This window comes from Rhodnius prolixus, unplaced genomic scaffold (genome assembly GCF_049639745.1).
Source record: "Rhodnius prolixus isolate KJV_2025 unplaced genomic scaffold, Rpr scaffold_4, whole genome shotgun sequence".
Taxonomy (NCBI): Eukaryota; Metazoa; Arthropoda; class Insecta; order Hemiptera; family Reduviidae; genus Rhodnius; species Rhodnius prolixus.
This window is the reverse complement of record NW_027411614.1, coordinates 43,686,601-43,700,799: the sequence shown is the minus strand read 5'-3', so window position 1 is coordinate 43,700,799 and position 14,199 is coordinate 43,686,601. Positions and strand designations below refer to the sequence as shown.

Genomic DNA, 14,199 nt, shown 5'->3' with positions numbered 1-14,199 from the left:
AGTTTAAAATGCAGTACAACCTCGATTAACCGGGCTGACCTCCAGCTATATCCATCCCGGAAAACTGAAAATTCCCGGTTAAACCGATTACACAGTATTACATAGTACATTTGTACGTTTGGCACCAGTTTTCTTAACGGATTTCATTGCGTAAGTGAAATAAAAATTCGACCGAAAGGGCAAACGAAAGATGTTTTCTGTAGGACGGAACTGATTAACACTGAAGACTAGCTTGAGATTAGGCTGCTCCTCTGGGAAGATTAAAATAATGCCGGTAATTATCCATAAAAATATTACATATAACCGTGAAGATGAAAATCAACCATTTAAAACAAGTAAATCCCAAGAAATTCAGTACTAATTGCACCATATTTTGGGATTTTACATGCGAGTACATACATACATAATGGCCCATCAAGAAAATCAGGTATAAAAGAGTTGTTGCCACGCCTACAATTATGTTACATCGGAAGACAAAAAATTTTCCTGTTGCCACCGAAAATTAACTTACCGTGATCATAGGTCAAAAGGTCTTGCGTACCGGGTGCATTAAAATGATGTGATGATTGCTTTTATTTGATGATAAAACGAATTTATCCTGATTCACCCACAACTATTACACTATACTACATGTTTTAAAATCTTCAATTTTTATTATTTTTTTACTTTACGTCACCAATAGCATTTTTGGCAGTCAGAGGACCTCCCAAAACGTGAATTTCTGGTGGAAAATTAATATCGAAAACCGTTCACGAATAGATAAAATGATAACTTTGATCTAAAATATCTCGACTAATATTAGGGATATCGAAACGGGGTTAACGTCATTTTTCACAGTGTTTTATGTAGTATTTATAATCATTGTCAAAACCAGTGCTCCTCATAAAAACCCCAATCGGGTTTTTAGCCGTAACTCCGCCAAAAATAAAGATACAGCATCGGGGGTGGAAAATTTGAAAACTAGACCAAAAAAAACATATAGTTTACTTCGTAGGTTTTTTCGAAATTCCGCTTTCCTAAAAAGTTATTAGCGATTGGTGCGTTTTAAATGGATCACCCTGTATATTATGAGTTTCTAGCCACCACAAAATCAGGTGCACCCCTCTACTAAGCGGAGTCGGCCTCTTTTGGAAATTCGAAACTTGTGTTTCATTCAGCTGGGGTATGCCTCAGATCTCTCAGTGCGATTATGATGGCTCGGATAGTTGCCCTGCGAGCTAGGAAGTTGGGCCAACCAGTGCCAACTAAGCAGACCTTCTTCTCGTGCCCCCACACTCCTCTAACTCTTCTCTGTTAGAAGAGAAGCGTCATCCGTCAGCGACATCACAAATGACTAAAACTACAATTTCACTCTTTCTTCCAATGAACTTCAGATTGTATAATTGTAACATTATTATAAGGTAGCAAAAAAAATTTTTTTAAGGAAGAATTATTATATAGATGTGGTAATATCGTAGAAGGTTGGTTTGGGTATATCAGTCTGGGTGATGGCCACTGACAGTGTGAAGAAGAGCCATGACGAGTGAGTTGAGGGTTGTGCCAAGTAGTCTCTGTCGCGGATGGATATTGAGTACATATGTGTATGTGTACAGATGATCTGTAGTGACGCACACCAAGCTGTTGAGAATGGTTGCACTGGAGGTTACCAAACTGGAGGTTAGGTTAGAGAGGTGTGTACGTGCGTGTGTCTGACTGTGTGAGTGTGTGTGGGTATGAAGTAGGGGGTTGGCTAAGGAGAGGAAGGGTACTAGAATGGATGTGCGTGTGGGCGATCTAGTACACACAAGGGGCAGGGGGGAGAGACACAGTCATGAGAGAGACCCCCATCCTTTTTGTTGTGTTGGTTGGTTATTTGGACGCCTACACAACTGGAGGACAGAGCCAATGTTCAAACGCGCACGCACACCATTGCGTGTGGTGTAAAGTGGTTAAGTGTCTATGTCCGTGTGTGCGTGTGATGGGCAACTCCCTCCCTCCTCCGCTCTCATCTCTTATATAGCTAGGCTTTCTCCTCCACATCCACTACTAACACATCCACTGACAGTATTATACGTTACGGTAGTGGTTTCACGTTTGTAGTAGTCTCAGTTTGTCCATCGACTGTCTTCTTTGTAACCGTGTGTGTGAGTGTGTATGTATTTGTGAACGTGGGTGAGTTACCCAGCACTGGGAAAGGGATATACTACGCCCTATACATACATACATGTATATATATATATATATATATAAGAGCTTGCTAGAAAGAGAGAGAGACCAACAGACAGACAGATAAGCCGAGAGAGACAGAGACTAGAAGGTGTAGAAGAAAACCAGCCCGAAAAGGGAGATACGACTCCTCAGTTTACCACTACCCCTTCAGCCAAAGAAGAGCCTCGGAACACTCTCTAAAACTGGTAGAGCGAAGAGAGTAGGACATGGGTAGAGGAGAAGAGGATGAGGCAGGTAAGTAGTAGAACTAGAGAGAAGCCTTGGAGTATTCCCTATAGCACGCTATTACACTAAAACATACACACTAACACTTTGGCACAGAGCAAATCACAACAACGAACACACACACAAGCGCGCAGAAAGACAGAGAGAGAGAGAGAGACCCATCTACCTTCAACAAACTCCTCTGTTCCTATCCTCCTTTTACCAGGAGAAACGCGCACAACGCTGTTCAAGTTTCCCTCCTGATAAACCCCTGGCAAAGCAAAAATAGACCTCCTAAAAACTCTTCCACACAGCTCTAGAGAGCTGCATGTCTTCTTTTGGAAAAAGAAAAAGAAAGAAAGAAAAAAAAAGGGGGAGAAAAATCTTTTCCCGAGCCCCTTGGACTATAAAAGGAAGAAAACTTTTCAGAGGAAGTAAGGTCACGGAGACAGATAAAGCCAAAAAAAACGAGAGGAATTAAAAAACAACTCTTTTTAAGGATAACTAAAAAATAACAACCAACTCGAAAAAAAAGTCGAATACTACAACAAAAAATACAATTTTTTGTCCTGATACATAAATGGTTACAAGTAATCTTAAGTTGATTCCAAAATTCTTACCCAAAACACTTATTTCAGCGAAAAGATACAAAAACTATGAATTCTAGTATGAGACCCTCACCAACTTATTCTCTTGCTGCAATTCTTACAGCTGTAAAGGTCAATACAAGGACAGATTTTTCAGCAACATGTTAGTGGCAAAAAAAGTGTTGAAGAATTCACCAGTAATGGTACTTCAAAATGAGGCCAACCAACTTAAAAATTCAATTTTCACGTAAGACGCTGCTAGTGAAAAGGAATTCAAGTCCATACATGAACATTTTGTTAAAACTTCATCCTTTAAGTTGGTAATAAGATTGGATTTCGAAGGGAGGAAATCAATTAAAAGTGTTGTACTATAACTAAGAGCGTTCGTTAAGTGTATCAATTTTTGTTTTTTAAACAAGTGCAAAACAAAAATTTTGAGCAAATTCCAAAAAAGAAACTGAAAAAATTCGCACAGTAGAGTGATTAAGGAGATTTTTCATCATCCCAAAGTTAATGACTACGGGGAAAATACAGTTTGAGCATCTAGCGATATTTTGCTTGTGAACCGGGGTTCACAAACCCAATTTTATTAGGTAAAAGAAAAAAAAAATTATTTAAAAAATATTTAGTTTATTTCCGTTGAAACTAGCGATCTTAAAAGGTAACCGGTAATAAATTTTGGCGTTAAAATGTTTTACCTACAGCAAAAAAGTAAGTATGAAGCAAAAAAAAAATGAAATAAAGAACAATCCTGACCATGAAAATAATAATCACCCAAAACTTTTAGAAAAGAACTTTTAAATAAGGAAGGACAAGAAAAAAAGATGCAGGACGAAGAAAAAACCGGGCCATTGTCAGTATGTAAATATTTCATCCGAACAGCTGACTGCCAACCAGCTGATAGCGCCCAACCCACTATGCACACTTCAACTATTTAAATACCCTTCTACTTGCAACTTTGTTTACTTAAAATGTTCCCCAATCTTTTTCAACTAATTTTTATGATTTCGTTTCATTTGATGAGAAAAACATTTAGTTAAATAATAATCTAAATTTTAAAACACAATAAGAATTAATAAACGCACAAGAAATATCTAATTCTAATTTTAAAATTAGATAAAACAAAAAAATATTTGTTTATCCCTAAAAATCGACAAAAAATAATTACTATTGTTCACTCCACATTTTAACAAAATTGAAATTATTTTCAATCTGAAATTTCCATTTCTAAGAGGTCTTTGACTTTTGATACAACCTTTTATATGTAGAGAGTTAAAAGTTTTACTCGCAAAGCTTGAATCTACAGATTAGAAATGCAACTGGAGAAAATAGATCTGTTTAAATGAGTAGCAGTAATAGTGAGTCAATTTGCAACGAAACTTAGCTCATCAGATTTGCAGATTTTTTTTTTTTGAGAAATCAAGAACCACTAAAAAACAAAACGACTCATTAAATAAATGACGTATTTCCGATTGAGAGTTTTCAAAAATTAAAAACTCCTTTCGAACCCCAAGACAGGAAGGACTCCTGAAAATTTAAACTTTCTGCTTTTGGAACTGCTAGCTTGTAAGTTTTTTCGTTTTCGAGTAAGGAAGTTGTTCTATTTTTGAGCTTAAAACTTGTACTTCCCGTCAAAAGCACTGCTTCGCTATATATTTTGTGGTGACATGATCTCGCACATAATTTTCATTTTATTGTTCTCAAATAGAAGGTAAGTTGTAAAAAAATTACGCTTACTTTAAAAAAAAGAACAACAATATGCAAAAAGAGAAAAAAAAGAGGTGAAATTAAAAAAAAACAAGCAGTTTTTCGTAAAAATAATAATAGTACATAAAAAAAAAAAAAGTTTTAAAAACAGATATACAACAAAAAACCTACCTCCTAGGCCATCATGTTATCCTGATACTGAACTACGTTTTTATATCTTTTTATATTAATTTTTATGTTTTTTATATTTATTATACTTGTCTATGTTTGTCTGTCTTACACCTACCTATCTACCTAACAATTTTTTTCCTTACTTCCTGTTACTTTTATTTTTTTTTGTTCGGGGAAAATTTTTTTAAAAAATTGTCATTTTTTTCTTCATCTTGTTTATCTCAGTTTTTTATTTTTACAATTTATTTATTTCAAAATTTATGCGGCATTTCTTTTTTTATTCATAAAAATAATTAGTAAAAGAGTAAAAATTAATTAATTTTCATTTCTATTTTTAAAAATATCTACGATTAAAAAAAGAGACAAAATAAATTAACTTTTGTTAATTTACAAGTGGAAAACAAGGCTCTGTGCGAAAAAATAATTTTTTCAAAATCTTGAAAAACAAAGATAAAAAAATGGGTAAGATATAAATCACAACTTCTCATTAACTGTATAGAATTTCACAATTCATAGCAAAGAAAAATAAGTATTAAATTTTTTTTTGAAAATAAATATATCACAGAAGATTTTTGAAAAAAATTAGTTTCATCTAAAAAAAATTATAGTTTTTTAAAATTATAGGAAGCCAATATAAAGCCAAAAAAAAAAAATATATATATATATATAATTCACATTTTTTAGATAAAATAAATAAATAACTGAACGCCTCCAAAAAAATTAACGAGATACGCCTACCTTAGTTTTCCGTTTAGACATCCTAGGCTGACATTACAGCATACGACTGGAACGCTTCAGATTACTAAACTGAACAGGCCGCGCCGAGAGCCAGAAGGGCTTGACGGGCGTCCTTTCCACCATAAAGCATGAGACGCCCTAGCGAACATTGCCGGACTTGGCCGATCAAAACCGGCCGGTAATTTTAAAAAGTATTGTTAAAACGCTTTTGTAAAATTCTAACAGCTTATGGTTGGAAAAATAAACATTAAATGAAATCAGGTACATAAACAATCACATTTGCTTTTATTTAAGCAAAATTTACATAATGAAATTGCTTTGAGATTTTTCAGAAATTCGTGAAACCCACACAATTAAAATAGCGTCTCTATGTTAGATGGCACTTTCACTGGCCAAGTTTACATCTAACTGGGAATTTGGTATACTTATCGCATTCCTGTAAGCATTATCAAAAATGAGACCCACTACAATACGCTTAAATAATATTTTAGTGGAAAACTTAAACCCACAGTTTCCCCCAGAACTGCCATGTAAAAGAATTTTTCTAGGAAAAAAGTTTCAATTACTTGAAAATGCAATAAGCAACCGAATTAAAAAAAAAAACAAAATCATTGAAGCCATTCCCCAGGAGATCTTCCTCCCCAAAAAACTGACTGATTGAGGTGGCACTTCCGGTCGCTTCCTTTGTCCCAAAAAACATGGAAGTCCTAGGTTAAGTTTTTTTGGAGAAACGTCTTAAGAGATATTTTCCCTTAAGTGTTTGGTCAAAAATAAAATAGGTGTACTAAGAATTAAGAATAAAGAGATCTCACGTGCATCCCAAAATTTAAAATAAAAAAAAAGTGAATAAAATTACATTGAGGACTCTGTCCGTTCTTAAGACGGAAATCTATCAAAGAAATGTTACATACGTAGTTTACTTGAAATGAAAATTTCTTCTTTGAAGAATAATAATTTACTACAGTTAATTCAATAAATTAAATCAGACCTCATTAAAAATCCATAAAACGTAAAGCCCATCAAATGGCGATTTCGGTCCGGCAGCCATCACAACTCTTTCGGTCCTTCGTTTAATTATTATGATCTTAGCTACAAAATGTGCGACTCTCAAACCTTTAGCGGGCATACCTAACACATGTCTTTGACGACGTACTAATCATAAAATCGATGATTTTAAAATTTGAAATATAAAATGAAGAGTATTATATCAGCACAATACTAGACTCGGATCAACTTGAGTACTTAAAAGTAGTAGATAATTTATATAATAAGTTTACAGTTAAGTTTACTATTAATACATATTTTTAATAAAAGAAATTAAGTCATGTTGTCAATTGCGAAACAAATTGTTTTATTTTCAAGTAATGGCATTTGTGTATTAAGTGCAGCCCAAAATTATTGTTGTTAAAAAGCAAAGACATGGATAATGTACTGACTAAAATAGTACCATAGTATAATATTAATAGTAAAATAATATATAGTATAATCCTTATAGGCTGTGTGTAAGTTACAATTATCGTTCATAACGTCGAACCAACAGTTGTACAACAGATAATAAATTACTATAAATTGCAATATGTGTGGTCGATATATCGTAAATTTAGTGTACGCTAGCCTGATGTGTGCAAGTTTGATCATTATTACAAGATCAAGAAGAAGCGTGGATAATTAGGATGAAACAAAGATGCGTAAAATGTGGCAATAGTTATTTTTTATAAAATGGCATAATGGAGTACAAGAAAAAAATAATTAATAAATACCTGTTTGACAGAATAATCTGTTGGGCCTTCACTGGTAGAACGGCGATCTTCCGATGTGGTCGATATTGGTGATATATCAATCTCTGGAGAAGATGATGATGAAGTTGTTGAATCAATTCTAGGTCGTTTTGCTGGCGTTGAAGTGGTCCAATCTAATTTTCTATCATCTCTCACTGAGTCTGTGGTCAACGGCACCGATAAACGGATCACACAATTTCTAGTGGTTAAATTTATCGGTAGATATTCTTTGTACTTAGTAGACAACGGTGTGGACATGTCATTCTCCACTCTCTTCTGACATTCTGAACAACCAAGTAGAAATTTTGTTACTGCTTCTCGTGGTAGAAATGCATAGCTTTCTGTGACCTGTAAACAGAAGATAACACACATTCATTCATGGATAAACAAAAATTAATTAATGTAGCATATCGCGCAAAGCTTTTTTAAAGTTTAATTTATAGTTAAAAGCAATTAAACAGGAGAATATCAATACTCTGCAATTTATTCTGACCTCTTTTAACGACTGACTCATAACAAAAATACCGCAAAAGTCATAAGAAGTGATAGGCTGAAAGAAACATTAAATGAACTTCATTGAAGTAAACAAGACGGCCAATAATTCAAACTCTAAGAGAGCCAGTTACAGATAAGTAAGACAGTTTTTTTTTTTGCTGACAATTCTAGAAAATTATGCCTAATCAACAACACACATGTTCCGTTAATAAGAATGTTCATGGCAAAGTATTTCAAACACTCTGCTGGTAGAATAAGGAACTAACTCGGTACGTAAGAAAACTTGAACTCTTCAATGATGGTCACATTCTGAAACAGCGAATATTGATGCTCCATTCTTACAACGAAATGTGTTAAACCTGGTCATTAGAATAAATTGAATTTTTATAAATAACTTCTTGGAATTCGGCCTATCTGGAGAGAGTATGTACGAAAACATGATGAATACTTGGCAGTAAAAGATTTTTTTTTAAAGTTCAAATTGCATTATTCCCCTTTTAGTTCGATGCACTTTTATTTCTTCCCTGAAATGCGCAAAAGGTGCAAAATACCACATCAGCTCTTCAATAGCTTCAAAACGTTTTCCAGCCATACATTTCTTTAGCTGTGGGAGTAAGACATAAATCTGGTATGTCTTATCAATGCCAACATGAATTAATCCCAGGATTTTGAGAAAACCAAGCAATAGCGATAGAAAACAAAAAAAAAGGTTGCGAAAAGTACATTAAGAATGGTTGCTGCGTGGATTTATCACGGTAGTGATGACATCGTCCAATGCGCGCAGGTGGCGTTTCATTATCGAGAAAACGTCGAGAGAAACGAGCATTACGATTTTGCTCTTTGAAGTTGTCATTTACTGTTGCTCTGAACGTCACAAAAGGTACAGAAATCGCAAGAAAGCTGAGAGCGGTTGCTGCTGTCAGTGCACCTAATAACTCGAAAAAATGTGATAGCTTGGATGCTTCTATGGACAAACGTTTCGATTAGAAACCGTTGGTTGGTATGTAAGTAATCAAGTTTAAACCTTGCAGCCGTATGCACAAGTTACCACCTTAAAACATGTACTTTCCATGGTAAATACGAGAATTTGAAACGGTCGCTAAACTTCTTTTAAGATGAATACAGGAAGAAGGGAACAAATTGTCTAAGAGGTTGTTACGTTTCAGTTAAGCTTTACTCCAGTGAATTCCAAATTATACGTAAAATTCAGAGCTTATAGTGTAGAGAAGAGATTAGTAAGCGTAACTATTTTAGATCGGTCCATTCACTGGCGTAGTTTAATTCACCACAAACACCCACACTTACAGACCACAATGAACACATTAATGACCTCCTGGAAATGTAGTAATAAATGCAAGCTTTCAGTTTTATCACACCCTCCTAGCGCAAAATTGATAACTACATATATAATGACTGAAAAAAGATCTATCTTTTTAAATGATAATCAAAACTTACAGCTCTATAGGTTCTCTTCTGTCCAGCATGTAAACCAGATCTTGCACCAGATTCAACATGGACACTATAGATTATATCATAAAATTCTTCAACTACAGCTACTTTCTTCAATGACCCCTGGAAATATTTGTACAATTAAAAAATATTGTAATTTTAAAATAATTTGACTAAGTGGGGGAAAAAACTGTAAAGCGAAATAATAACAAAATATATAAATTAATTATTTCAATAGCTTTAGTAGTAGAAAATATCATAGTAAAAAAACTATAGGTTTCATATACGTAACGTGTGTACATTTCGGCACACATTGTCTACTGTCTTCAGCTAACTAACTTCAACAGCTAATAAAACTTTCAACAACAAAAAGAAATGAAAACCTAAATGTTCATCATAGATAATGACTGACATAACAAGTTCTACAATCCAATGTTTAACAGAAAATAACGAACAATAATTTTTAATAGCCTTTTGTAGTTTGTAGAATCGAAATTACAAGTTACAATGTAGATAAAGTTTGCCAAGTAGACGATATTTGGTAAGAATACAAAACACAAAAAGTAAAACTTATTAATTTTAACCTCATTTTAAGGCCGAAAACCAAAAGTTAATTACCCATTGACAAATCGTCAAATGATATTCACGTTTAGAGACAATAAGTGGTTTAATCACAGTATTCAAAGAAAACTAAGGTTATGATGTTAGAAACTACATTTACTACAAACCAATAATTGCGCACCATATAAAAATAATTTTCCATGATTTAAAAATTACCGTATTCTAAATCTGTATAGATAATTCTGTTTTATTTAAAAAAAATAACGCACAATGAAATCTATAATTATAATTACAAACTCTAGCAGGATTAAATAATTGTTAAGTTCAGCATTACGAAAAATTACCTTCAAAATCTTTTATCTTCAAAAATTATTAACATTTACTTTTATCATTTAATTATTAAAATATGAAATTGTTTCATGTATTAGAATTTATTATTATAGTATAGAATTAGAAGTTATTAATAAGCTATAATATGGACAATAATAAACTTTCAATTTACTTTTGAATTCCAGATTAACAAAACTGCACCACCTAGCGGATGTACTGAAAGTAACCTAGTTGGCATATTGCCCACAAGATCGCACGTTACCAACTGAACTCTTAAATCTTTTTAAAATAAATTTAAATTATTTTTTACAATTATTTTTTGTATTCAGAAACTTAAATTAAAATAAAATAAATGAAGACTAATTTTTATATTCTTGTTACATTTCAATATGATTCTATATGAATACATTTCAATATAATATGAAACCACCGCGCTAATAACCTCAGCTGTTGATGCGCCGAAAAAAAAAAAAAAAAAAAATATGAAACCACCATTTTACTCGTATTTTTATTTTTTTTTGTACAAATGCATACAAACTATTGTAAATCAATATATCATTCAGTTAATTTTATAAAGAGTAAGAAAATGTATTTGTATTAAAAAATATACAAATCAGATCATAACAGAATAATAAAAATGTAGTGAATACAAGTACACAACTACTTGCCTTTTAACTATTTCCATCACCCCCCGCCCATACCAAAAAAACAAAAACAAATTAAATCTTTTGAATTAGACAAAATTTGCTAACTAAAAGAAATCAAAGAAAACAATAGAATAAATTAGGGTTGAAAGTGTGCATTACACACGTCTAAAGAACCAACACAGGGAGGGACCCTTTTATTGAATGGAACTAGTTCTTCTGAGCTTTCTTTTTTTTTTAACTTACCCTAATAAAAACTAAGAAAAGGGACTTTACTAACAACTAAATCTTCTTTTTTTTCTGGATTGTTCGTTTGTGTTTGTTGATTTTTTTCATTTTCGTACAAAAAAAACGTTATTTGTATTTACATTTTTTTTTTTGTAGGAAGGTCACGTGTTGAAAATTTTTGCCACGAGTCTAAAGATCCGGTTTATCAAATGTTTCTACTTACGTAAATACAATATGCATATTACTTGAATGATATACATACATGAAATTTCAAAACTGGGGCTTTAATGGTATTTTCAGTAAACTGCACTTTCTTTATAGCTTGTTAAAAGATATAAGTATGATACCAAATTGGTAGTTAAACGTTTAAGTTCTGTTTGAAAAAATAGGAGATTACTTAATAATTTTTTTCTAATTTCTATAAGGGAAATGATAAGATGAATTTTTCATAGATTTTGACGTGCTAGAGGGTATTTCAGGCTAACAATACAATACCTACGACACCAACAACTACGTAATAAAGACGAGCTGAGCTAGCCAATAGTACAACGGCTGGTGTTTAGTAAACCTGCAGGCCAAATCCAGGAGGCTGTTGGTGCAATTGCTTGAATTATTTAGTAAATGGATATTTCCATGAGAACCAAAAATCTTGAAGCACGATTGCATTACTTTCTACTTACAAGCGGTAAGAGAAAAGTCGCACTTTCGATCAACCGATTTTTATGAAGTTTATAATTCACACTTAGTTGTTATTAATAAAATATAGGTGATAAGACTACAATATATGGAAGCACAAGGAGATGTAACCAACCTTTACCCAGAAGGACCCTGAATAAATAGCTTATGCTAGATTTCAATACATTCCTCTTAGGAAGGTAAGAAACATTAAAACAAAAGAACGTATACAAGAGTAGAAAATATAGAATTTTAAAAAAAAGTAAAATAAAATCTACAACCTAATGAAAAGTTCATATCAAGTTAATTAAAGGTAATATCTGAGTCAGAATAACTAAGACTGGTGTAGGAAGAGCAGCATGCAACAGGTGCACAAATAGGCGGCGGACCCCCTCCTGGAATATTACTAGCACAGAGGCCCTAGTTAATTAGATAGGGTCTTTATGTACATACACACTCTCACTGGAATATACAACACTGTTATCTGGATTTCATTGTGTACAAACAGTGTGCACGGTGATTATTACCACATCATTTGCATATAATTTATTATTTATGAATTGGTGTTATTAAATTATCAAAATATGAAAATTAAAGGTCACACCCACTTAATCATAAGCATCATTACAATCACTATTGGTCTGTATTACACAATAAACACACAAATAATTATTGTTCATATTTTCGCGCATATATATCTAATTAGAAACCAACTCGGAGCATTACTTTACTAAGTATACACACAAATAAAATTAATATTTCGCTATTCATTTTCAAAATGAAGGTTATAAAATCTATTACTACCTATAAGTACTTGTGATTTTGTTTGGGGTTTTAATTATACACACAATTAAAACGTTTTCGTCCAGAACGGTGCTCCGAAGCAAAGGCGCTCCCTATATCTATATCAAATCTATACATTCAATCTATTTCTACAGATAGAACACAGATAAGAGATCTACATCTCAGTAAGTCACCCCAGGCCATAATCACCAACTTTTCATAAGTGATCTAATCGAATTCCCTACGAAAAATGTTTTAATAAATAAAAATTATTAGCGAACCGTTTTTTAAAAAAAATTGTTGGAGCCCATAACCGTAAAATAACTTTTAAAAATCTTTTCAGTTGGCTGGATTTTTCGAAACATTTATTGCCTAGACCCATAGAAGCATTTAAATAAAATATCAAATTTGAATATCTATTATTTTTCGTTTTTCAGTTAACGCAGATAACGCCAACAAACCAATTTGTATGAACCACTTTTTGGGTCTAAGAAAACCTCAAAATGGAAATTCCTTGTGAAAATCAGAACCCTCTTCTTACCGATACCATGCTGGAGTAAGCGAGAGTAGAAAAAACGAAAGGGGTGACTAAGAAACAAGTAGGGCTTAAATAGTTTCTCACTCTCCAACAGAATGTTTAATCTATTCGACTAATGGAAACTCTCGATATACCTATGCAACACCTGATGCTGTTCTATTCTGAATTAAAACATCTGTCTGCGAACTCTTTCTCCCCAGGAGAGGAGTGCAGCTTGGAGTCTGGGTCCTCACCTATATAGTACAGTCTCACATAGTCTCTCTAACTAGTTTCTGTAACTAGTTGTTTGTGTATAAATGGTGACCTCTCTGGGTATCCAGATCAGAATACTACGTGACCCTTGGTGACCCGTTCCCACATACAGAATCTATGCCCTAACACAATAATCAATACCGCTGGACCACTGTTACGTCTATGGATATACATATTATTTTATTTTTATAAATACTATTGTTTAATTTTACAGTTGAAAGATATTAAAACTATTTTTGATTAGTCAGTACTAATTAAACCATTTTTGTTTTTACCCTATTCATGGAGACAAAAAAAACTCTGAACTCAGAACTAAAATTTTCAAATTATCTAGCAAAATGATTTAAACAACAGTTTCTGGGTGCATATAATGTTCAAAATAATTTCAGGAAATAGAAAACAGTTCAAATAAAACAGTTATAATTTTCGAGAAAATGTACTGTACACCACATCGCGATTCGGAGCTTAGCCAAAACAATTTTTTTTTTTCGAACTTTTTTTAACTGAACATTATTCGAAGACCGGCAGCAAAACGTATCCGAGCAACGATGACCTCAGATGTTGACGCGCATTAAATAAATAATAATAATTAACATTATGAGACGATAGAAGTAGAGAAATTATAGGCGTAATATAAACGAGCGCCTTCTACCCTCCTAATTTTCCTAATTTTTGCAAATTAAAATTCTATACAAACAAATTCTCAGATTCACTACAATCTTTCTAAAATATTTTTTTAAAAAAAGGATTGTTTCAACCTAAAATGGTAGTTGTACGTTGGGCAGTAACATTAACAGCAATAACCAACTGTTCTTAAGAAAAAAAGCATCTAGACTTGCCAAAAAACATCA

The 14,199-nt window shown here is 32.9% G+C and overlaps 2 protein-coding genes across 17 annotated transcripts in view; one reads left to right on the top strand and one right to left on the bottom strand.

The window, feature by feature from the left end:
- The window catches only part of Hel25E (ATP-dependent RNA helicase 25E), a 205,016-nt gene that overhangs the window by 133,617 nt on the left and 57,200 nt on the right, over positions 1-14,199 (top strand). The gene's annotated exons all lie outside the window — the stretch shown is intronic.
- The window catches only part of LOC141456096 (nucleolar protein 4-like), a 79,161-nt gene that overhangs the window by 55,644 nt on the left and 9,318 nt on the right, over positions 1-14,199 (bottom strand). For 13 of the 16 annotated variants that reach the window (XM_074131755.1, XM_074131750.1, XM_074131751.1 and 10 more), the window contains 2 exons: positions 9,344-9,460; positions 7,376-7,741 (listed from right to left, as the gene is read on the bottom strand). In XM_074131755.1, coding sequence (XP_073987856.1) covers positions 7,376-7,741; positions 9,344-9,460 — 483 coding nt within the window. Of the gene's footprint in view, positions 1-7,375; positions 7,742-7,886; positions 8,027-9,343; positions 9,461-10,242; positions 10,250-10,400; positions 10,546-14,199 lie in introns of those variants that run through there. The other 3 variants (XM_074131756.1, XM_074131762.1, XM_074131761.1) reach the window with 3 other exon arrangements.